This window comes from Dromaius novaehollandiae, chromosome 5 (assembly GCF_036370855.1).
Source record: "Dromaius novaehollandiae isolate bDroNov1 chromosome 5, bDroNov1.hap1, whole genome shotgun sequence".
Taxonomy (NCBI): domain Eukaryota; kingdom Metazoa; phylum Chordata; class Aves; order Casuariiformes; family Dromaiidae; genus Dromaius; species Dromaius novaehollandiae.
Window position 1 is genome coordinate 71863165 of NC_088102.1, and position 26387 is coordinate 71889551.

Genomic DNA, 26387 nt, shown 5'->3' on the forward strand with positions numbered 1-26387 from the left:
CTGGAGCAGCAGTCAAAAAAACCCCTACTGAATGGTCTTTCTGAAGAGAGATCTCAACAGTACAAGAGACTGGCATAACGAATGATAAACCAGTTTCCACCTCCTTATAACAAAAAGATTTTGAGATTCACAGTGGAGGGAATGGATTTATTAGAAACCTTTAGTTTAAGATAAAAGATTTTCCATCACTTTTTTTCTCCATTATTACTTTCCTGTAATGCTGGATGAAAATTTTCTCCTTTTGATAACATTCATGATGCTGGATTGGGTCACTCTGTGATTCAAAGGTGGCACCTCTTATACTGTAAGATAAACAATAACTCTCCTTCCCCAACGATACTAAATTGGAATGAATAACCAGACAAGATAAGTACATCGCTCACAGTTGTTATGCCTGAGACTGAAAAAAGAACCAAGGAAGAGGTGTGGATGTTTATGAGAATCCTCAAGTTTGATGTGTTAATCTTAAAAAAGAAATAAAGGAGCACAATTAATCTAAATTATTAAAGGAATACATTAATAATTAAAGGATTTTGTTACCTTAACCACTGTAGTAAATGAAGCAAATAACTTCCTAATGGCTCATCACTTCTCTAATTAGCAGCTACTAAATAGTAATGACATGATAACACTCATTTATATATTCTTACTTTGGGTTCGATCAGATCTGATTTTGGCCAGATGGCTGCTACAAGGTGGCAGCTAAGGCAGGCCAACATCATGGAATGTCACCTCCCCTGCTGCAAAATCTACATCCAAGCCATCTTTCTATATGAAGACAAAGAGAAACACAGACAGGTGTGTGTACCATCCTGTAACCACAGCTGCATTCCAGTCATACCACTCCTAACAGCCCTGTCTGCTCAGACTTTCTGCTTTTATTAATAGACTAAAGTGCTGCAGTGGGAATTAAATAGAACAGTAGGGTGGTCGCATGCTTTCAATGCATTTTATTTAACAACACGTTATTTTTCACTTATATTCAAGTGCAGAAGCTCCAATGTGTTCCAAATTTGCCCAGCACAGAAGGAACACAGGAAAAAAAATCCTTCCAATGGTAAATTAGAGTTTATACTGTCTTTTTCAAGGCAAATAAACCAAATGAAGGATCACTCCTTTTTTCATATGAGAGGTAGGGAGGCACAGGGAGAAGGAAACACTGGCAAATCTCATTGCAGCAACTGCTTTAGATCCATCTCAAGAGAGATGATATCACTGTAATCCACATGGTGGAGATTTCAGTCTGGCAAGGTCAAAGCTTCCTTAAACTGAAGGTGGCTCCCAGCTGGTAGACTGCAGATAGTAGTTTTTTTGTTTTTTGTTTTTTTTCCCAGATCAGATTTTCTCAGTCTCTGCATTATTCAAACTTTTGGAATAGGCTTGTGAGTAGGCAAATGCTGTTGCAGTATTAAAAAGTCTTTCAAAAATGAGTTTGCTAGTGAGAAGAGTCTGCTTCCTAAATGACAGACCATTCACATTTGGCTTGCCGATCCAGCCGGCCACACTAGATTGTTCATGGAAAATGTAGAGGTAGGTTTGTTCAGACCGTGACTTTCTCCATTACACTGTCCGTGACATGCACCTCGTCTGCTTGTACCGTCACCGTGGCTGACTGACCACACATATGCTGGTGATCCTTCCAGTCCTGCAAGGGAAGTGGAAATGAAAAGGTCATGGAGGAAAAACTGGCCCAAGGAAACTATACAACCTGCAAAAGCAAACTCAACACCAACAGAAGCTGTATTTGAGAACTGCTTTCTCCAGCACAGATGGGTTGCAGCAGGTCTCTCTAGTGCTCTGCCAAACAAGACTAACTATGCATAGGAAAGAAGGAAGCACATATTGGATCAATACTAGAGGGGGAACAAGCTAAGCTGAATGCTGGTTCCTAGTCCAGAAACTTGATTCGGCAAATCAATGTCAGTTAGGGCTTAGAAAATTTAAATAAAGCAGAGTCAGAACTTAACTTAAACCTACTTCTGAAAGACAGCTCAAAATATCTCTAGCACCATGCAGGATGTCTTACTTCAGTAATGGTAAAGGAGAGGAATACAATTCCTAGTATATCACTATTACCTCCCAATACATTCTTTCTTTACACACTAGTGTGAGCTAACCAAATACTGATGTAACTAACTTGCTCAAATCAGAGGTCACAGATCATAGAACATAAATACAGGGGGAATCTCAAGGATTCAGTTATCGACAAGTGGCCCAAACTAGCCCACCATATTAATTTTCAGAGCTCTAGCTATGGGCACAGGGAGATGTTATCTTGGAATTGAAGAGCTGCCTAGTAAAAAAGGCAAAACCTGACTACTAAATGCCATTTCCCAGTATGTTTTGTATTGACAGAACAGTATGGTAGAACTACTGTCCCTGAGATCCTTGGGTAGATTTCTTAAGGTTTTTACAAGCAGCATTTGCTCTTTGGAAATTTTAATCTTTTTGCTGCACAAGCAGACAACTCACCATTACACCTTGTTACAGGAAGCAGTCGAAATTAATCGATTACTTAATACACGTGGTTTCAGCTGATGAAGACTGAACTTGGACAAACTGCAAAATCATAACCTTTGCTAAACTAAATTACCCTTGCCTCTCAGGCAAGAGGTGCCAAGAGTCTTTGTGAAGAACCTGTAGGAAACATGAAGCAACTTCCTTCAGGTAACAGGTATTTCTCCCTCCTTCAAAATCCTATAGGTTGTCTCAGTTTACCTAATTCACTCCACGGTCAATCTCTGTAGCATCACAAATAATGTAAAGCACAAGAGATTTGTGTCCTCAGTGACATGGCAGGACCATATGTACTGAGGAGTATTTAATTTACCAGGAAGTGTTAGGGAAGGGTTATAAAAAGTGTTCTATCTAATTGGTCCCTATGCTCCCCACAGTTCACTTAGTGAGATTCCCAGACCCTCATTTCTGGTTTTACTCAAATTTTCAGATGAGCTTTAAGAATGTATATTTTGAAGACCTTCCCTGCCTATTGCCATGAACAGGTATGAGGCCACATCATCAAATGTGATCAGAAACAAACTTTTCTGGTTTACATGTGTACCACCATTGATGGAGCAAGATTAAGCACGAGATTACACTTTTATCTCACACCATGACAGAGAGGTTTCCCTTGGCAATTAGGAGATAGTAGAAGTTCCTATTGTCCAAGTGGAGCTTGCTGTCAGGGCCCAGAGTGCATTTCTTCCCCTGTAGGGGTTTGACTGGCTGCACAAAGCCAGCCCTCTGGTAAGAGCTGTTTGAGAAAGAGCTAAAAGGATCTTTATCAGGTGCTTCCCCACTCCTTCACTAGGGAGCTGCTTTTAAGCTGAGGCGCTCACCCTGACCACGTACCCTGTTGATCCAGACCCTGACCATAACCTGCAGAGCTGCCTCATCACTCCGATCTTGCCTGGCAACCCCTGGACTTGTGGGCGACCCTGATTATTACCATCAGACCTGCTCTGCTGGCCATGCTTGTGTACTGTGGGACTGCATCTTTGGCCTCCATTTGCCTTGCTGTGACTCTGGGCTCCCTTTCCTTTTGGAGCAGCCTGCCCACGCTGCTGATGCTTGTCACTGACGAACAATACACAGCACAAGCAGTAGAACCAACAGAGCTCTCCCAGCTTCCCCCCTTGCTTCTTCAGGCTGACGTGCTGCTCCTTATTGCTTCCTCTCCAGTCTCCAAATGGCAGGGCACGTTCAGGATGCTGAGTGAAACTGAGGCTGTTGATTCACGCAAGACTTACAGTCTGACTACCTGCATTACGTGACAAGTTTTGCAGCCCACTCCTCTTGCCGTTCTTACTCACAACATTAGTCAGCACACTACAGGCCCCCACATTCATTTCCCTACATTCACACAACACTCTTTGGACAACTGAATCAGCAATTCATGAATAATCTTTTACCTTCCGCTGACAGAAAGTGGAGCAGTAGTTGACTTTATGGCATCCTGTGCACTCATTCGTTGCCTCACGACCACAGTTCACGCAGGACTGCTGTGAAAATGAAAGGCAAAGTGACCATGTCAGAGATGACAACAACAGGGAGATCATTAAAGAGTAATACAGGTCCTATAATGTGATGTAATGCAGGATTGGTGGCAAAGGCAGACAGACTGAACAGAGGGGCAGAACTGCTCTGAGTTTTTCTGCAGCATGTAACTGCAAATGTACTTGACTGGTGTGAAGATGAAAGCTGAGGGATTACAGCCCCCTTTGTCCCTGTTTGCCAATAAATCCTCAACACATGAACAAAAAGCAGATAGGCACAGTGGCTTCTTGGTACACTTTCAGACCTCCACTCTCCTTGCCACTGGAGCTGGGATCACTCTGGAAAAAGAAATGTACCTTTGTTTTCCTTTCTGGAGGGCAAGAAGCCCTTCAAAACCATGGGTGATACAGTGGGTTGTCACAGAAATCTGTCCACAGTGAAATACAGATGCCTCCCTCTGTACAGGCAATTTATGTCAGCCACTCCCAGCTTAATACAGACCTCAGCAGGAGTCAGTCTTAACCAACAGCAGGTGTATTCCAAACAGACAGCAGTGTATAGGCTATGTGTAGGCAATCCATACCTGAACTCTCCCTTTAATTCAAACTTAAAAATTCAAAAGACAGGTTTGTCTGGCAGCTTTTCAGGTTTACAGTCCTAAATGTGTCTGAGAACAGGGTCTGGGGAAGGAGAACAAGAGTGGGCACGAGGACAGTACCCTTCAATTTTACCTCTCCCTGTTTTTTGAGAGGGAGAAGGGATCTAACCCTTAAAAAACTATAGGTTAAGCAGGCTTGCTTCCTTTGCTAGTAAGCAGTATGATTATATAAGCAGTATGGCAGTATGCTAATGGAGAAATAGAGAACAGAGGAGTAAAATTTAAAAGACTGTAACAGAAGCACAGGACTTAGCCCTAGAAGTAAGAGAAGATGGGACAGATGGATTATGGGATAACAAATCACACTTGGCTTTTAAAGGATGTTTTTGTGTCTAGCACTTTAATCTTGTATCAGTGCCATCAGTTAACATAACCTGTATGTTTAGGTGGAAATGTCATTGAACTGTCACAGGAACAAACACTTCATAGAGCATTCAGTTTCCAACTCATTAAATTACTGACAAATCATTAGCAAGTCAGAGCAGCGTGAGGCCATGACAGGAAGCATTTCTTGGCTGTGAAGGTACTGTTAGCGTGGCACATAACACAGGCAATATTTAGTTCCATTAGCTCCCTCCTTCTTTCGAACACAACTAATCTAACAATGCCCTGATTAACACTGAGTTCATCACACCATGTGCTCTAATCTTATCGCTGTACCTACAATTAATAGTTGGTGTGACTGAACTCTATGTGTATTCCTAATGTACAGCCATAAACTCAGGCCACCAAAAGGAGGCTTAAAGCTGCTCCAGATTGCAAAATCTGTCCCATAAGGATACTAGTCTGCCCATAACTTACACAGTACTGCAAAATGTTGAAAATATACAGTATGTGCATTTGTACACAGAGATCTTAGAAAGGACTGTTGAATAAGGCATAAAGATATGAGGTCTTAAATCATGTGTCCTGAACTAGAAGTTTAACTTATATTCCCATTCTGAAAGTCAGAGGGAACCATGGGGCTTTGATAACCAGCTTGCAAGACAAATAAGAACAGAATTTCCTATCATACCTTAGTGATACAGATCAGTTAAAGCTGCAATACCATGATTCAGAAGTGACTCAGATTGATTAAACTGGCCAGATGATGATAAAAGATTGTGAAGACACAGAAGGATTGTGAAACATGGAACACAACGTGAACACGACACACTTTGCTAGAACAGAGCATTAGTACAGCTAGGGAGAGCTTGCACCTCTGCTAGAAGAAAAGGGCAGATATAAAATACATGACTTCCGTAATAATAATAGAAAACTGTATCTTTATTTGGAACAAGACAAAGAACAAGATATCCCAAAGGACTCTTCATAAAATATGAGACATCCTCAGCTTACCTTGATGATGATTTCTGTTTTCCCATCTACATCTTCTGTTTGTTGAAATAACTGGTTCTGATACTGCTACAATGAAAAATACACAAGACTTGTTATTCATAGCCAGCATATGACACAAGGAGTTGAAAAGGATGAACTACATTGAGGATCCTACCACAGAGCTTGCTTCTGTCAAGCCCAAAACTATATATGGAAGAGCACTGAAGGAATCATTGAGCTGCCTTACAACAAAGAGACACTATGCCATTATTTGGAGACAGATGAAGAAGCCTTCAAGAATAAGGTCCATTTTAGAGAAGCAAGATGACAAACCATCGGCTGAATGCACCATTCATTCAAAACCCACTCTCTCACTCCATCAGGCTGAGCACTCTAATTCTTTAAACAGGTGGCTTAATTGTGTACAAGAGGACTTCAACCCACACATGAGAGATTGAGAAGTCAGCAAAGAAAACTGGAGGAAAATTCCATGGCAACAGAGCCAAAGTGCCACCTTCTTGGGCCACTTTGGTTCAAGTCCAGTGATCCTAACCCTCTAAAAGGCAAAAGAGAGTCTGGAGGATGGAACAGCCCAACAGACATGGGATTGGATTAGGAAACAAATGGACAAAATTAACATACCCAAGACTTTTTAAAGACATCATCAACCATAACCATTATTCTTCCTTTTAATGAAAGGGTAAAAGCATACAATAAACAGTCCTCTGAAGTGAATTTTAAAGCTGAAGGAATTTAGTTTGCTCTGGAGCAGAAATACTGCCAATCAGTCAGTCAGTCAGTCCAACTTCTCTCTTCAGAGTACAGAGCACCTAGGGATTTATGCTCAATCTTCACAATTAAAACATTAGGCAAATTCAGTGGGGTTGGAAAAGCAGCAGTCTTTCAAGATAAGCCATAACTGGGATTCTGTTTCAGGAACATGTGAATTTGCCTCCAATTTATTACTGGATAGTAACTGAGTCTGTACCAGTTCACACCTCAGATATGTTGCACCTTTACTTCAAACAAGTTCACGAGTCCAATCAAGTGCTCCTCCACCATGAGTATTACCATGCTCAACAGCCAACTCTGCTGAGAAACAAAGATCATAGAACAAAGGAATTCAAAACTGTGCCCAATTTGATTACATACTAACCCTGTTCTACTGGGAAGAGTTAAAAAGGAAAAAAAAAAAAAACCAACCCACACCTTCAGGCAAAGTAGGTTGACCCAGGAGTATGACCCAACATATAAGGAGATTAAAGGCTTAATTTCAGAGTGTCTCTATGACCTGACATCACAGTATTTATTCTCCTGTGAAATCACAACCTTTGAAACCTTTATGTTACCATGACACAAAGTTAAATTAAAAAACTCTCTAGGGAGATGAAGAAGAAGGCAGAGAATACTCCTGTTGTATACAAGAGCTATGATTTGGTTCTGCCATTATTAGACTAATAGGCAAGACCAGACTAATTAGCAACACAAACACAGCATCCTCAGCTCTTCATGTATTGGGCAGGTAAAAGTTAAGTGTATATCATGTGTATTGAAATTTCAAAATTATTATTTTGACGCTACTCTTTGAAAATCAAAATTTTGTCCAAGCCAAAAGCATTCTCATTAAGACAGGAAATAGACCTGCAAGCTTGAGATGTGGCTTCTGGCAGAAGAATCAATCTTCTTATGTCTTAGGGAGAAAATGACTGTGATTCTTGAGAGGATATTACTATTAGTGAGCATCTGGAGCAGAGAAGCTGGGACTCAATGCTTTGTGCTGTAGCATCTGCCCTCTGCCACTCTTCCAGTCACTTCTCTGCATCTAGGCAGAGAATCGGGCTGGGAGAAAACAGCAAATTCTTCAGGAAAGGTTGAAATGAGCTTTCCATTAGCAAATGAAAGACAAATGACCCACACTTAGAGAACTGGATAGAAATGGTCTAGGAAAACTACAAAATGCTTCCAAACTTCTTTTTGGTGAGGAAGGTAGAAATACGGATACCAAAGCATGAGGTTAGATGGCATTTAAATACAACTAGAAAATCACTGCATACGTAGTCCCTGCCAGTAAAGTCCTTTCTGCAATAGCCTGTGCAGAGCCACATGCATGTCAATGAACACACCAAATTTTAGTTCTGAGAAAGTGCCATAGTTCCAGAATTGAAACTCTTTCCATCATCAGAATCCACTTAAACCTCTATAAACGTGGCTAATCCTGTTTTCTTGGGAGATTTCCAACAAGAAAGAGATCAAGAGGAAGTTCAGCCATCCACTATCCTTGTCTGAGCCACAATAGCTCCTCCATCTCTGCTCCCAATCCCTGAAATGTACTGGTGGAAACCACACATGTACTTAACCTTCTTCTATCTTCTTTTTATCCATCTGAGCAGTGAGTCCTCTGGTTATGCAAGACCCACAGTGTGAAGAATTCAAGGCATTCAGAAAGTAAGGAGAAGGAAAAGGTATGATCAGAGGAAGGATTAAGCCAGACATGTCCAGATCTCTCACGAAACCATCTCCAGAAAAACTCTTGCCAACATCCAATTCTCAACTGGTTTCACTGGTGCTTTTGAGAGTATAATCTGTTATTTGCCTACTGGAGCTACATTTCTTAAATGCCCAACCCTTTTTAGGTTAATTTCGTACTCTCTAGCCCTGAATTGTTTTAATCTTTCTAAAAAAGAATTCAGATGGTCCAGCTGTTAAGCGATTTAATCTTCTACCTTGTTTTCAAATGGACAGGGCCCTGTAGACACCACCGCATTAAAAAAGAAGACTATTTCAGTTTAAAAAAACTGTCAGAATTCAACACCAATTATTTTTAATTTATACAGGAACACTGTTTAACACATTTCCTGCATGTCTTTATTATCTTCCAGCAGTGTCTGCTGGCGCATGATTTGGTGAGTTTACATATTTTCCCCTTCTTAAAGTTCATCTGATATAAATGATGGCTTAATGCACTCTCAAAAAAATTACATTTTCAAAGCACATAGGCTTTTGTATAAAATACTGTCTTTAATCCATTCCTTTTGGGCCAATCCTGCAAGTGATCAAATATCTCTTGTAAGAGACACTGAGCCTTTGTTGATCTGCTCACCCTCTCCATAAATTTTTTTTTAAATCAAAAAATGTAGTAAAACTAAAATTAAGACAATACCCAAAGGATCAGATACACTCATTCACAAGTTATTTAATGAGGCTAGCAGAGAACTTTCTATGAACAGCTGAATGAAATTCTGACAGAGCAGTTACATTCAATGAAAAACATCTAAAAAGCTTTTCAGCAATATTTTTGGTAATAAGCATGATTCATTTTAAAAAGTTAGTATTATCACAGGACTGCAGGGTTTATGGTGGAGGTTTTTTTCAGCATATCACCTCCTGAGATTTCATGTAACACAAATATACGTGGTGACTCTGCAAGCAGAAAGCCATACATGGGCAGAGCACCAACTGCACTTGTGCCTAATGCTTGTATATGGAAAGCACATGGCTGATGGCCACTAAAGTTTTTTAAACAGGATTCATCTTCATATCTGGAACTACAAGGGCTCTGCTTTTTAATTAAGGAGTTCTCACCCTCTACAGGCACATGGGATACTGCACACAGTAACAAGACAGAAAAGGTCTTTTCAACCCCTGCCTTGGAATCTATGAACAATTCTGTTTCAAATGTAATTATTGAAAAACAGATTATTCTCATAAATGTTGGAACTGTAATTTTCAGATTTACAAGCTGTCCTTATTTTAAGGTCTTATATTGTTGACACTTTGTACTTTTACAAAGCCTTTTACCCAGATATCCTACCACTTTGCAAAATGGTAGACAAACCCTCTGTGAAGGAAGTGCTATTCTTAGTTTAAATAGCAGGCTCTGAGGCCCAGAGAGGCCAAGGACTTACCCGAGGGCACCTAAGTAACTTGTGGCGAAGCTGAAAACAAAATCTGGAAGAGATCCTCAGTCTTGAAGTTTGCCCACCAAACCATGATCCTTAAACAAATTTACAGAAACTAAAAGGACAAAGATGGCAACCGAGTGCATTTGAGGACTTCCAAATGACAAAATTATGTGTGAGAAAACTACGTCAGTGAAGCCTTCAGTTCCAGTGCTTGGAATTTGTGACCTACAGTTTCTTCAGGATAGGTAAGGATAACACAAAACCCTTACACAAAGCATTGTGTAACTGTAACATTCATAATACTAGTAGTGAGGCAGAGTAAACAAAAACTTCATGTCAGATATAAGAAAAGAATGAAAGACAGATGTATTTTCCAATATTTTTTCTAATTATAGATGAAGATATACATTTATATTCCATTACTTTACAGCTCAATGCTTTTTTTTTCTTTCTAAATTCTCAGTGTCTTCCAATTCAGTCATCCTGTTAATTTTGAGTACTTCGTATCCAGGTATTGCCATGTGTTTGGGACTGCAGTAAGGGATTCAATCTTCCTGCAAAATTCATATTAGACATACCACCTTAAGAAAGAAATCTGACCGTAGATGCTTCCAATTTATATTGTGCTCATTATTTTTTTTTATTTGCTCCTTTTAGCAGATCCTCTTCCTGCCAAAATTCCTCTCTAATGTTGGCATTTCCACTTTCAGAAATTCTATAAATAAGGGGAATAATATATTCCTCAGACTCCATTGAATAGTCCTGGAAAATACCATTAGCAAGCGTGACCAGAAAGTGCAATAGTGATGTCTGCTCTTTGACTTCACACATAACAAACATAAGCTTACAGTCTGTACAAATCCCTCCACTGCTCTAAGAAAACTAGAAGTAAAAGCCTGCCTCTCACAGTTAGGAGTTCTGTAGATCCCACAAGCACATAGCACTGCTCAGTACAGAGTACAACTTCTTGTATTTTAAGCTTATATTAAACCGCTGCTATATGGACGCAGTTTGCTTTGTTTGTGATGCTTAATGAGCTCCAAAGCTCATTAAATAATAAGTATAATAAAATAAGTGAAATGCAATATAATAAGTGATACACAATATACAATAAGGCATATAACTAAGTGATAAACAATTCTTAACGCTTCTTAATTTATTGTTTTCTAGGAAGACTAAGACAGAAGTAGCACATAAGGAAGTTTTCCTGCTTGCTCTTCTCACCACTTGTTCTCTACTCTGCTTAAACTTGGGGCTGCTTCAGGCACTCTCTGAAGGGCAGGTAAAGACACTGCTGTCCCAGTCTCTTTGCCTTGCTCCTCTGTTAGACCTTATAGGCTATCTCCCTCTTTAGCAGGGATGCTAGATGAACAGGGCCAGAGCTGGCAGTCACTAGATCAAAAATGCTTGAACACTAGTTCAAGAGACAAGGTGCTGAACTGGGGAAACAGTCCTGCACCACTGTAGGAAGTTAAGATACCTGTTATTTACAAACACGGCAATGAAGTTTGTGTATGCGGTTGGGAACTAGCAGATTTCTTTAATCCCGCTATGTATTAAATCATTCTTCCAGGAAGAGCTGAATCTACAGCTCTATTATAATTTAATCTGTTGTACAGCCTTTGCTCTACAGCTCTGACATAATGAAACAATCTTTCATTTCTAAATACGTAGGAACATAGAACACAGAAAATCTGCAAACTGGTAGTACTCTTACATGGAAGTGCCCACACTGCTGCATCCACTGTCCCTGTTAATGCAAAGAAAAAAGGTGGCAGGTGCCCTCCACCTGTTCATTAGCCCTTAGGAGTTCTGTGGACATAACAAATACAAAATACTGATAAAGCGCCTATTTCCTTTGTATTAAACTTGTCCAGCAAAAATCATCAACAAAAAAGGTAGGTTTATTCCTATTCCCCCTTCTCATATACCTAAAGTGTCAAAAAAGCAGTCATCATCAGAGACAAACATGGTGGGAAAGAGACTTGTGTTACAAATCACGGAAACGCTCATGAAATCAGAAAAGCACCTTTAAGCAACACAAAAGCGGACAGCCAATTATTTGACATTTATTATAGTTACTTCAAATGCCAGTCCTGTACCCAGAAACCCAGAGGTTTTTCCAAAAATTGAATTTTCAGTGGATGGTATTCAGAAATAGCTACCTGCAGTATACCCAGATGGTTGCAAATGCTGGCACAAAGCAGCATGCTTGACAATTGTTATTTGGATACAAAAAAATACCATCATCACCAAGAGAGTTTATCAAAATACTGAGCCATTGAGGAACCAAAACAGGTTTGGTACAAAATAGGAATGGTAAGAGGCATAAATCGTTTAGCTGGGGATTCAAAAGTTACTGAGAAAAGGACGTCCTCTGGAAACAAACACATGCTCATCCTTGCCTTGTAAAGCCAGCACTTTAATCAGTACACAGGAGTGATTTTAACTCCCATTCCTGGGACAAGAAGAAACTATGAGTACACTGAAGTAAGTACACTCTGCCTCAGCTGGATTTGGATCAGAGGGGGAACGGACACTGAACAGCTGTTCCAGAAACCACTGTAAGGATAAACAGAAGGGAAGACGGCATATAAACTGGAAAAGGAAGCAGAGAGCGAAGTTAAACAAAGTCAGATTTTCAGCTATAAACTGTGTCAAAGCTTCCAGTTTTTCAGTATCCCATGTTCTACACAGCTTTTTAGCAGCAAATGGCCCAAAACTGGACAGCAGCACGAATACCCATTCTGTCCAGGTGGAAGGCAGGGAAGAATTAGACTCTCAACATATCACACACCTGCACATCAAGGATGCAGCGTACAGAAGAGTTTAGCAGAGACAACGTGGCAAAGAATATCAAAGACGCTGCAAGGACTGTCATAGGGGTTCTCAGCTCTCAGCAAAGTCTTCCCACACACATTTCTTCAAGGTCTCTTGCTGCACACTCATGCCTATGAATTCAGTGGAAAGCTGACGTTAGCAATAACGCCACTGGCAACAGCAGACAGTGTGGTGTAACGGAAGGGAGTTCATCAGCTACTGACAATGGAACAAATTTACAGTAAAACTGCCCCCTCTTTCTGCCTCAAGTCCACACCAGCAGCTGTGGACCTGCAGGAGAAGGGGAATGCATTCAGCAGTGCATGGAGCTGGATTCTGGGTGCAGGCATGAACTGGTATAAAGAAGAATCCAGGGTCCCTACCACGCATTAATTTAAAAGAAGAAAAGCAAGGAGAACAGGGCAATCTCTGTAGATGATTTCTTACAGAGGAGAGAAGGGCCCCTGGGTACTAGCCTGCAGGGAATACTCTTGTAGTCCTCACCACTGCAGCCTGCCTTGCAGTCCTACCACAGGACTCATGTGAGATCAGCTTGCGCAATGCTCAGTAAGACACCTCAAAATTTTACTGCTTATCTTCCCCATAAACTCCACAGCTTGCTCTTCTTTTCATCCCTGCACGTCTTCAGGCAGTCAGAAGCCTCTGATAGCCTTGCTCACTTGACATGAAGAAAGCATCACCTCATGGCTGAACATTCAGGATCTTCCCTGTACCAGGGTTCATAAGAATTCAATGTCCATGTCTCAGAAATTTATGGATGCCTGATGCAAGAGCTCAGGACTTGTAACACCAAACTGTTCATACGACTAGCCTGCTACCCTCAGCTACTGGAATCCCAGAATGCCCTATTCCTTTCCTCATGACATGAATAACTCTGATTTGTCTAGATAGTACCGCTAGCAAGGAATTAAGAAACAATTTCTAAGGACTACCACAGTAACAGCCAGTGAAAAACAGCAAGGTACTGCTCTGCTCATCATTCAGCCAAAAAGATGGCCTTGGCTGAGTCATCTCACCTCCTCTGGCATCATTACCTCTTTCCTCTCCACATCAGCTTGAATTTTCGCCTGCGTGACAGCAGCCTCGCGGAAGGAGGAGCTGGCCTGTTTAGCCTGTTCAATGAGAGTCTTCAGTTGCTGGGCTGTGTTGAGCAATGAATTAACCATCTCTTCCAAGTACAGCCAGCTTCGCTGCTCGGTCACTTCCAGCCCATTCACCACCGAAGGGGATATGGCTTTGGTAGGGGTAGTGGGGGGCACCGCCAAGGCAGGGAGTGAGGTCAGCACTGAATATAAAGAAAGCAAAATAAAATATATAGAATTAGAGCATTCCATTTCCATAAAGTGCTTCTGTTTACAAGCTCTATCAAAACTTCCAATCCAACTAAGTTTCAGCTAAACAGACCTACCTTCTGTGAATCAGAGCTGTGCAGAGTAAGCCCATGGGTTAACATCAAATCTAGAGGACTGAAGAACACGCATCCTAACCCTATTGTTCGCTCTAGGAAGGAATTAACGCCTTCTAGCACTGCTGCAGAGAGGCACAATTAAGTAGTGAAAATAAGACCCCCAACAACTTGTCTGCCACTATCATCATGATGTTCCACCTATGTTTCCCTTAACTATCGCTAAAATAAGGTTATAATAAAACCATCAGTGACCTAAAATACCAAGTGCTCCATAGTATTTTTGAAATCAGGAGTAATCACAGTTTCCCAGCTCTCTCTTAGCTTGCATACCTATTTTATTACTCCATATATCAGACTAGAAGACAGAATACAACAGCAAATCTAGATCTGCAGCACCCACCATCTTAATTCCAAACCCAGCCGTTAACCTTGAACAAACACTTTTTTAACACTCTTCAGCCTGAAACTCTCCTGACATCACCACACAGGTATCAACTCTCAGGTTGTAAAATTACAAAAAATAGGCACCAATCCACACTATGCTCCCCTATGTTTCCCTATGGAATTCTCATCTTAACAGTAACCCTGAACCAAGACTCAAATATAAACAAGACAGTTATCATCACCTCAAAAATACGCAGATGACATAAACACACTTTCCACAAACACTCTAGAACCGCAACAATTGTTGTTTCTTTGGACCCCATCATCGTGGATTCTAACCATAAAACAAACTATAAGCATAAAAATACACATACCACACTCAAACACCAAAAGGTTTTAAAAAAGACCTTCACAGCTATCTGTATCTATTTCAAATGCACCAGCCTGGATTTTCCAAACAGCAATGTTCATTGCACCTCTGAAACCTCTCCTTTCCAAATCCCAAAGATGGGAGTGAACATACACAGTTTAGATGGAAATTTTAACATAAGACATTAACATCCACTGACATTTGTTTTACATTTACTGTGTTGCACAGTCTCTAAAAAAAAAAAAAAAGTAATTTCTTGTCTGCAGCCCTTTCCTCCAGAACCCAGCAATAGCACTTAACTTTTGTATAAACTAGAAGGCCACAGGTATGAAACTAAATAGGAAAGCACAGAAACCCAGCAACACTTTTCCTAAACACACTCCAAGGGACATTAAAAGAACAAAACCAAAACAATTGAGATGTTGCAGCCTTTACTTTTTCAAATACTAACCATAACCCTAACAGTAACTGTAGGTTTGAATATATTAAGCAGGAAGCCATCAGAACAAAGAAGTGAAAAGTCTTACCCTAGTAACCCAGCAATGCTTTCCTTGAACTTACCCCTAAATCTCCCAATTACTGTAGCTCTGTAGTCTTTCCTTTTCCAAAGCCTACACTAGAAAAATAAACTTAGGTCCTAGAAAATCAGCAATGCCTATCTTAAACTTACCTTTGCAAATGTTTCAGAAAAAATGTCAGTTATTGTGTCTCTAAAACATTTACTTTTCATAACACTGGCCATAACCCTAAGTTTGCATACACACTGGGAGGCCACAGTATGAGGAAATTAAATCTAGGTCTAGGAAGCCAACAACACACAGTGTACACTCACCTCAGGCAACATTTCCAGGAACAAACGTCATCTGGCTTTGCTGGCCTTATTTTTCCAAAATTTAACTCTAACTCTAGCTATAAATACATACTACCTGCCATAAAATTAAGCTCAAGACATTCACATCCACCAACAGCTGACCTCAAAATTCTCCACTATACTTTTTACCAAAACAAAAAACAAACAACAAAAAAAGGCAGCACTATCTTTCAGTCTGTGTAGCCTTACTGGTCGAAAAATCTACCAATAGTCTATTTCAGGAATTTTCTATGCATATTTAGGTAGGAGCTTCAAAATGATTCGGCACACAGGAAAATGAGTATGTACTGAAGGCTGAGAAAACACAATACTTTCCCAGATAGTTTGGCATTGTCAAGGGATGAGCTTTTAGTATTCAAGGCACCAAAAACCAATTAGCATTCCTTGAGTTTTTAATAGAGAATGAGACGTTCATATGATACATGCAGAACCATTCAAATTGATAGATGCTGTTGCCCACAGAGAAACTTTGAATACAGTGGGAGATATAACGTCAGAAGTGTTGAGCCTTATAAATTGTGTTCACATCCCTCCGCTGTCTGCTATCCTTTTAGATGTATTTCTCTGACACCTCTAGCCCCTCCACCCGGCACAGTCTTTTCCAGCTCCTGCACTGTTGATGCTATTGAAGATAATGCCTGCCTGCTATTAACAACATCCTCTGACAGAGCCCTCGATAACACTGTCTCTGTAAGCATCAGCCGCATGGCAAGGAAGGGAGTTTTGTGCCCTGGAGACAGATGTAGGCAACACAGCTGCCACGGTAGGGTACTAACTATTAAACTAACTATTAACTATTCCATTAAAAAGGAAAGTTACTGGAGCCAGATTTTCTTCCTGGAAACCAGAGTTAAGAAAATAAATTTACTAAGCAGGGAAGTTCTTGAACAAAGTGGAGAGGTTGGACTGCCTGAAGGCACTTAATTCTCGCTCACTTTATTGCAATCTCTCATCAGAATCCATTTTGGATATCATTACAGATATTCATAAAAATGGCTTTCTAGTCAGGCTAGTCTTCCTAAGGTGCCTCCAGAAAGAACAAAACCAGTCTCTTAAACCTCTTTCACTGTGGGACAGGGACATAGAATAGCAGACTGCACAAACTAGTTAAAAGAAACTCAGAATGATAGACCCCTCATTCAGGAAAACATCTTCAGGGCTACCCTTGAAATGATACTTAAAATTCAGACGTAAATACTGTCATGAACAGGACCAGGCCAACATGGTTTCCTGAACCAGGCTGCAATTCCAGCAGTACCACTTTCAGAGAGCCTCCTCTCCTTAGTAAAGCACCTGCAGGCAAACAGGACTTCTTGCAAAGGGAACATTGCATGGAACACTGAATATATTCTAACTCAGAAACCGATTTAAGTGTATTAACACTTCAATCTTCTTCAAATCATACCTGGTAGTTCTTCACACAAGCAGCAAAAGCTGAAAGAATACAGCACTGATTTGGATAAAGGGAACAGGTATCAAAAAACTCAGAAATTCTCAAAAAATACTGTATTCTAGGTCACTATGTATTAGATGTTTGACCTTTTCTGACAGACAGCATTTCAAGTTCATCATACAGATAGACTGACATTTTTATAATCAAAAGCCCTTAGTTAAGATACTAATTTCAGTCCATTTGCACATGAATGGCATAGAACTATTTGGACTTAGATATGAGCAAGAGACAAATCTGTCTTTTATCAATAACTGTTTGCAGAAGAACGTTTTCCACTGTCACCTTTTCAGTACAGCCTGACATTTGACATTATCTAATGGGAATTACTTCTGATTCCTCAGTTTAGCACAGGTATATCAGTCAAGATAAAACAATGACCTTTGCTTTACTGGTAAAAAAAAAATCAATAATTAATAACATCAAGATCTGACTAAGGAAAAAGAGATTTAAGACCATCACCCAGATGTCATTCTGGACAGAGCAGGAATGCATTGTATTGCTCTGACTTACGCCACAAAAAGCAAATGTAAAACATCAGCCAGCATTCAGAGGTTAAGAGAGATGAACTAACTGGAAGACAGAATACATTGCAAAAGTAGGACAAGGCATACAACCAACTAGCTAAGTAATCCTTATATTTGATAAAAAATCCCAGAGCCCTAAAAAGTATCAGTTCTGGCACTCCATTGAAAGCACTTTGACATCCAGCATCACAGTCTATACTCCAAAGCCACAGAACAGAGGCTTCCAAGTCATACTTCACACCTAGATATATAACATCACACTGTGCTAAAGCTCAGTCTTTGTCAAAACAACCAAGGCAAATATTAAGATGATGCAATGTGTGGCAGCTGTCTAATCTTCAATTCACAGCTTCAACCTCACTTTGCCTTATGAAAGCACAAATGATTAAGTAAATAAAAGGCCAGAATGGAAGGGTTCAGAAGGAGGGCTTTAAAAATGAAAGCCTTCTGAACTGACCAAAAGAACACTATGTTTACATGACCTCTTCTTGATGTCTGAGAAAACAGTAATAGGGATCAAAACCTGCCTGTCTTACAGCTCCTCAGTGTCAGTGACATCAGTGAGTAAGTACTCGAGTAACTTCAGAGAATCATAGAAATTAGAGAAGTAGAAGGCCTATAAATCACTTAATGCATCAACCAGCCAGTGTCAGACTATTCCCTACTGTAGCTCTGGCCCAGGCTCAACTGAAACTTAGAAAGCAAGAACACTCCTAGGTTTGCAATTCCGGGTTCTTCAACACTTTCAATTTCTATCAGTACATGCAACAACAAATTGCTGTTGTAGTTCACTTAATTTGTAAATCAACTCTACAAATGAAAGAGCATTAAGTTCATGTAATGCAATTTCATTTGAAGATATATTTGATAATCAATGTAACCTGCTCTATCAAACATTAAATAGCTGATTTGCATTTGTAGTCTTTCGTATCTTTTCCTTTTTACTCCAGAGTCTGTTTGACCCCAGCAGGACAGGCTCACATTGGCACTTGTTAAAAAACAACTATCATTCCAGCACAAATGTCAGTCTTAAGGGAAGAAAAACTGACTGGGGGATGAAACTGGCACACCACACCTGCCTGAAATTGCCTCCAACATTAGGGTATCAATGGATTCATAAAGAGATGTGAGAGGTTTTAGAAAAGCTTCTGTGATCTAATTTTATCTCTAAGCAAGAGGATGCTCTCCTCAGATCAAACACTAAATATTTAGCCACAGTGCCCAAGTGATGACAAAAGCCTTGAAGCCTTATGAAAGGCAGGGGCTGCAAAGAAGATTTACAAAACAGAATCACGACAGCCTCCTCTGGTAAAAAAAAAAAAAAAAAAATCAAAGTTCTCAAGATCAGAGTGAAAAACCTTTCACAAGGAGCAGAAAATCTGTTTGTCCAAATCTTAAAACCTGCACAACTATTAAGCAAAACAAAATAAAATTTATTTTCCTGTCTCAATGTTTACCTCTGCTCAGAAAGAAGAAACGAATACAAGGTAAACTCAAGCACTGCTAACTGGATCTTAACATTACAGGTAGAAAACATACCAATTTTTGGATGAGATGTTGGCAGGGCAGCTTCAGGAAAAGGTGAAATCTGACAGTTGTCCTGGTAACTTGGATAGTGAGGTTCTGGGTGACTGACCCGGCAAGGCTGCTGGACATTGGTATCCTGAACTGCAGAAGAACAATGGCATTATAAACCATCATACGCCACAGCTTTCAGACATTTGTTAGGCTTCTTTCATCAACGTTTTTTATGTTTATATGAGTTCTTAAAATCTGTGAAAATTCCAAGGGTCACAAACGAGAAACAATGGTGTGATTTTACACAGTTAGCAAGCAAGGCAACCTTGCATGGTGATTTCATCTATCTGCTTTCACTTTTAAAGGCTTTTGCAAAGATGACTGCCTGCTTCCCCTTCTAAAGCCTATATATTTACATTGATGACTCCAAATTATGATTCTCAGGGGAGGTTAATTCCTTCAGCTGCTGATCAGCCTTTCCAGCAGAGCTCATAACCCTGCATCATCTGCCAGACAAAAAGCTGGTGTGATTTTCAGACTGCTGAAGTTGAAATAAACTGGATGAACCATGACCTGAAGAAGCAGTGATCTCAGCTGGTACTGATGAGCAGCTGTGGGAAGGCTAGGAACTGCTGTATCAAGTATCGCTAAAAGTAATATATGAATTAAATTGAAAGAACAGAAAAGGAGCATTTATGTTTTGTTTGATTTACTTTGGGCATTTGGCAGCATTTTTCACACAGTTTCAATGCTCAGCTCTTTCTAGTGGTATTTCAGGACCAAAAAGGAAAGAAAAAACAAAGCCACAGAAACCAGCAAGGTGTGCTTTGGCAGCTGCAGCATCTGGAGAAACTTTTAACTTCTTTTGTGAAATTGGCAAGATTTCAAGCTGATGAAATCATTTCAAAGAAAGGAGAGTGGGTTACATATAGCCTCTGTGTAAGCTCTTGAGAAACAAATCCTTCCTGCAGCATTCCAAACAGTTCTTCCTTTAGCAGTGGGTGTTGAAACCTTTTTTTTCTATTTCTCACAGGTGTGAAGCAAACACATGCCCAAACACGTACCAGTGGCTCCAGTGAAAACATCACCTTGGGATGGACTTTCCGAGATAATTGCTGTGGCTTCCACTGTCGATGCACGGTCAAAGGTCAGAGCACCGGAGGTAGTGATCTGTCCAGAAGGAGTCACGGTGACTGGAAATAGTAGAAGTACTTTCATAATTAACACTCAGTTCTGAGGCCTTGGTTGTTTAGCTGTTGATATCCCTGTTCTGAACTGTCCTAGGTCACAGGATTCACAGATCAGTAAATGACCTGCGCTATCCAAATTTGGATACCCATAAAATTGAAAATAGGAATAAAAACCCCATTTGGATTTTGAAGGCACTGCTCGCCTTCTGCAGGCCTCTGCTTATTCTCTGAAAGCAATAATGTAACACCTACCAAAAAAAAATCCAATGGGCCTACAAAACCCACCAGTTTCTGGCTGATCCTAATTTATTATAACTTTAGCAAGAGTGGTTCTTACTACTTAAAACAACATACAAAACCTCAGAATACAACTAATTCTATGGCAGTTTGACTAGCTGGACTAGTTTAACTGTACTTCTACATGCTTGGCCAGTGCAAGGAACACGTCACAAAATCCTTTTAGATGAACATACCAGAATGGCTTCAAAATGTTTAAAACTATTTTTAAACAACACTAATTATCTGGCACCATGAATTGGTAGTGGGCTGATTCTGTGGCACAGTGCTCAGTTAGAGGGATCTTTTCACAAAAAATTTGAGTTTCAGACTCTGAGGCTATAGTTCCATGTCTGGTAAGAGATGGGATTGCTACCAAAAGCAGCAGTCCTGCTCCCTCCCCTATACCAGCATGAGCACACGTGCAACCTCAAAGCAACTGAAATTAAGGAACTGATCCAGATTAAACACCACTTAGGGTAGAGAGAAAAAAAAAAAGCTCTACAGAATCCTTGGGTATTTCCCTTCCTGCTGTTGCTAATAATCTAATCGTATTTTTGGCTCCCTGTATTCTTCTTTGGATTTTCATTGCTTTCTCCTCAATTCATTTTATAATGTTACTATCCAGATGATGTTAGTGGGTAAGACCAAGAGGACACATGAATGTGACTAGGAACATGTGAGACAGACTAGCTTGCAAATTAATTTCTATTCTCACCCAGATGGCTTGACAATCAAAAACATTAAGTAATAACGTGTGTCCTGAATGTTAGAGAGGAATCTGCAGATGAAAGTGTCATTTTCTGCCTCTTTCATTAATGAGTCTCAGGCTGTGGATATGATTTCAGCAGCTGAGAGCCTACTTTTCAATGTGTTTCAAGAGCCAGCACAAATCTTACTACATAGCTCCCGCCATCTTCTAAAGGACAAAAGCCAAGCTTAAGAGATGGAATGGGGATCTGCTGCAGAGCAGAAAGGTGCCAGCCTTCTCCTCAACCTAATTTAAACAGGGGGGGAAAGTTCCCAATTGTCATTTGTGAAAGACCTACCAAAAAGACACTACAGAAAAAAGCCAGGACTCCAAACCTTACTCTGCGCTGTCAGGCCGAGAGATTAGGTAAAGGGGGAAAGATAACCAAGACCTCTCTCAGAGCAAGATATGAAGCCTAATACTCACTGGAAAAGTATGTTAAGATGCTTAAAAACTAGTCTCCTGAAGACCGATCAGTAAACCTACAGTCACACTCCTATTTGCAATCCAGATGGTGGCAACACTGTGCTAGTTTCTAAAAATGGGAAGTGAAACTGGCTAAAGAGACTGAGCCAATAAAACTACTCAATGAAAAGGAATGGCCATGAAAACATGCAATTTTTCTCAGTTGGCTGATTCTACAGGTATACAGCATATCTACTGCATATACAGTATATCTACTGATATACATAAATATCTAGTCTGACAATTCTTCAAAAAAGGGAAGTAGTTTTTACCAGGAGAAAAGAACCTACATGTAGTAGCAGCTGTAGCAGGGAGCAGGGTTATATTTTTGGGGCAATCCTTTTTCACTGGAGTTGCAGGCATTTCATTTTCTTTTTTCCGCCTTTTGTACGGTACAAAGAGTCGTACAGGGCCACTCTACACAAAAAGACAGAAAACAGACATTAGCAGAGGCACTTCTTTGGGCCTATGGATCTGCTCCAGCCTTTCCAGATGCAGCTGAGAGTAGTGTCAAGCAGCAGCTATTCCCATGGAACAGCTGATTTGCAACAATTGACCAAAAAGCCCTTTAAACTGCAGCTCCAAACCAAAAGAACTCTGTGAAAAGAAAAGTTTAAGGCTTTAGAGTCTTCAAGACATATTGTAATGATTAACACCTGATGGAGTCCCTGCAGTGTCAGCTTTATAGATATTTGATATGGGTATCACTCACCTCAGCAAGCAGAATATTCTAAAATTATTTGTGCACTTGTCTGAATACATCGTTATAAAAACAGTTATTTTAAGTTCAAACACTCAGTTCCCTCCAGCTAAAAAGGCACAGGTTCTGCCTCTTTCCACTATTATTTTAAGGAGCAGAACTGAGCAAATAATTGTCTACTGGCCAAGATGGTGGAAGAAAAGACAACAGGAGTGAAGGGAGGACACAAAGCAATTAGTTTCAGACCTAGACAACAAGTAAGTCATCCAGTTCACAGTAGAAAAGGACCATAAAACACTACTCCAGGTCAAGCTAAATATTTCTGCTTTCAGAACTCACTCTAACCTCATTTCTGAAAAAAAAAAAATTTAATATGAAAATATGGATCCAAAGCACTACTTTCTTATATAAACTCGTTTTTTTCCAGCTCAAAATACTTGTGGAATTTGAGTCAAAAAATCACAAATAGCTCTGATATCCCAGAAATGGCATTTTATACAAATAAAGGGGGGAAAAAAAGGAAAAAAGCAGCAATCAGAATCACCTAGTTTCACTGAAGGGCAGTTATGAACACTGGAGGCTGCCTATGCAATAGCACTAGCAGGCAGTTCTTCCTTATTTTCTTTCTTTATGCAACATGGACAAAATATGCTGCAGCCACAGTACTTGTGAGCAGTTCTAGGATGCCCATGATCTGCTCCTAGATGGCTGGGCAGCTTGACTGATTAATTGTTTTTAAAGCTAATGGATATAAACCTACAACTCACCAGGGTCATGTCGTCGCAGCAGGCAGCGCAAGTACAAGAGGCAGCGTGAGGATTTAAAATCCCATCCTGAAATAGGAAGATTATAAGCTCAGCGTTAGAGCAATGGTGATTAGCAATCACCAAAACACTGCGAGCATGACTGTATTCTACTAAAAAATTCAGACAGCTCCCAGTGAGACGTATCTATTCCCCCCTGGGGACTTCATACAATAACAGAAAGCAGAGTGATGGGGTGAGGGGAAGGGAGGAGAGTGAAGGAAGAACAAACAATTTTAAAATCAGAAAGCAAGAACATGTGAATTTTTTGAGACTTTATAAATCTTTTGCCCACTAGAAATCAACTGTCAATCTAATTGCAATGCCATATTCTCTATGAGGTGCCTGAACGTTGCAGGAAATAAAGGAGCCAAAGTAATACTCAATAAATGGTGCAAGTGAAGAATATGTTTGTCAAGCAAACAAAATTAAGAAGATCAGGTTATTGAATTACAGTATCACGGGCAGAGAGCACACTTTCCAATTGCTGACATACAAAGCTGAAGGCTGGACTTCCTCCTGCATAAACTGTAACCTTTTTCAAGTACAAGTAAATTTTGTGAGATGCTATTTGAAAAAACATCTAGAAAAATTCCTCTTACACCACTGACTCTCAGTCAAATCAAACTGCCCCACTGTACCATCACACATTACTCTGCAGAGGCAGCACACATGGCTTTAGCTGCAGTGCTGGACAGACTCTGCCCCGATGCTACCTGCCCCTTCCTGCAGAAAGTAGGAGACAAGCTTAACCTTACGTGAATAAGGCACTGCAATGGCCTCCCAGCATAGCGGATACTCCTTTTCCAGTCTTTGCTGCTGGCTCTTCCTGCCATGGCTTCAAATTCAGTGGGGCTGTACCAGTTATCCCCTTGCTTAATGCACCTACCACGGCCTCCTGAATTAAGTTAGAAAAAAGAAATTGGTAATAAAAGTTAAGAATTATTCTGTAACTTCCCTGAAGAAGTATATACTGAAGCTGCTGGACAAAACAGCAGTTAATCCAAAGCAACTACCAAATAAAGCCACTCTGCTACTTGTCATCGTCTTAGGATAACCATGCCATTTATTATTGGCTGTTACAATCACTGTGCATGTTTAGGCCAACTTTCCAACTTTAGGCCTCACTAATATGTCAACAAGCTAGAAAAACTAACTCATCCACAGGAAGGATGAATGGATAAACACCATGAATTTAATTTCTTCCTTAATTTTCACTTAAATTTCTAATCCTTCTGGTTGTGAAGAAAACTCTCTGTGCATGAACCAAATGCTGTGCTGTGCGCTCAGACATGCTGACAATTTCTGCTGCTGTTTCTTCAGCTTTCCCACAGAGCTACAAAGAGAAGAGGGGCTAAGACAACTAACAAGCCCCATTAGGAGACAAGCTATCTACTTTCCAGTCCAGCAGTGATTCTGCAGACCTTTACAGAGACATGGGTCTATTACTAAGAGGTCCACAAAAAGAGCTTCAAAAAAGTCAGCCTATTATCAGGAAGACTTACTGCACAGCAGCCTGTATCTTTACAAATTAAAAAAAAAAAAGTCACAAAGCCTCCAAAGAAAGAGCAAGGAAACAAAAGGACAAAACACAGAACAACAATACCCAAAAGGACTAGGCTGTCCTTTTTTCTTCATGAAGAAGAACTTCTTAAAAGTAGCCTGAATAAAAGAAGAGTGCACCAAGTGAAGAAGGAGTCATCACACTTCTTCAGGCAAGAAGGTCATTTTTACCTGAGCCGAGCCTGTTTTTATACAGAATCCCACTGATATTCCGACACCTCACTGGGAGCTCATTGTCGTACACAGACGGGTCCCAGTTATACTTGGTTCCAGTCTTTTCTTGGGCAGACGTTAAAGGGGTGGGGGGAGACTGCGGTCCTTTGAGAAAAGAAAAGAAAGGTGACACCAACCAAAAGGCAGACCCACTATACATTCAGACTTTCAGCTTGGCTAGGCCAACAGTGTCATGCGGTTAATTCAAGCAGCTGACACCTGTCCACAGCAACACAAGTTACATGGTACACCATAAATAATTCAATTTGGAACAGATGCCCATGAGTCTGATCTGCCAGGCTCAAGAAGTCTTGATGTGATGTAACACTACAAAAGTGACTGAAAATAAAGCAAACTGCATGTTAGGAAACAGCACATTAACTGCACAGGTTGTAACCTGCACTGGTTTAAAGTGGCTGGCTGGATCTTACACTTTACAGAGGATGCTACTGTAATGCGACTGACTGTTAAAGGGTTGTCATGACATCTTGTGGGAGGAAGGAAAACTGCCAAGCAGAACAAAATCCTAGCAATAAGGACTCGAGCTATAGCGACCCTTCAATATCAGCAAAAGGCCTGAACAGAGAAACAACCACATTCAAAGACCCTTTAAAAAGAACCCATATAGAAAACTAGGAGATTCAGATTTTCATTATCAAGATTAGGATGATCAATCTCCCTTTGGGGGTGGGACGCATGTAGAAAGGTATGTGACAGCCCCGCAGGAGGCTAAGATTTTTCAAGAAGCATATTTGCAAGGGTTAGGGCAAATGAGAAAGTGAAATATATTTCCGAAAGGAAAAGAAAAAAGGGTCTTCTGCTTCCAAGAAACACAAGAGCAGCATGTCAAGAGGGGACAAATGGTCCTCATAATGCAATTTCTAGTGTTATGCACATGACGTTTTCTATTCCCAGCAACATGATCAAGGCAGAGAGAAAGCTAACCCTTCGGGAGAATGACACTTCAAAAACAGATTGCCTTATACCTGGTGTGAGAGGTGCTGATGGCCCCTTCAACCCTGTGGTTTCTACAATGCTGCCGTCTGTGTGAACCACTATGAGAGTGGCTTTTTCAGTATTCAAGCTGTCCCCAATTTGGAGGGCCGTTCTCCCAGACTATAGAAGAAATAAAGAGTTTTAACTGATAGAATTAAAATACCAGTGTATTTTAGTATTCCCCAAAA

General features: G+C 40.3%; 1 protein-coding gene across 3 annotated transcripts in view; it reads right to left on the reverse strand.

Moving 5' to 3' along the window:
* Positions 1-935: 935 nt before the first annotated feature.
* Positions 936-26387, reverse strand: part of DEAF1 (DEAF1 transcription factor) — a 28388-nt gene continuing 2936 nt past the window's right edge. The window contains exons 3-13 of one of the 3 annotated variants that reach the window (XM_026110708.2): positions 26190-26319; positions 25162-25308; positions 24186-24325; positions 23392-23457; positions 22215-22341; positions 20307-20435; positions 19264-19392; positions 13749-13999; positions 5993-6058; positions 3912-3998; positions 936-1645 (exon numbers count right to left, since the gene is read on the reverse strand). In XM_026110708.2, the coding sequence (XP_025966493.2) occupies positions 1541-1645; positions 3912-3998; positions 5993-6058; positions 13749-13999; positions 19264-19392; positions 20307-20435; positions 22215-22341; positions 23392-23457; positions 24186-24325; positions 25162-25308; positions 26190-26319 (1377 nt within the window). In that variant the 3' untranslated portion in view covers positions 936-1540. The other 2 variants (XM_026110707.2, XR_003260840.2) reach the window with 2 other exon arrangements.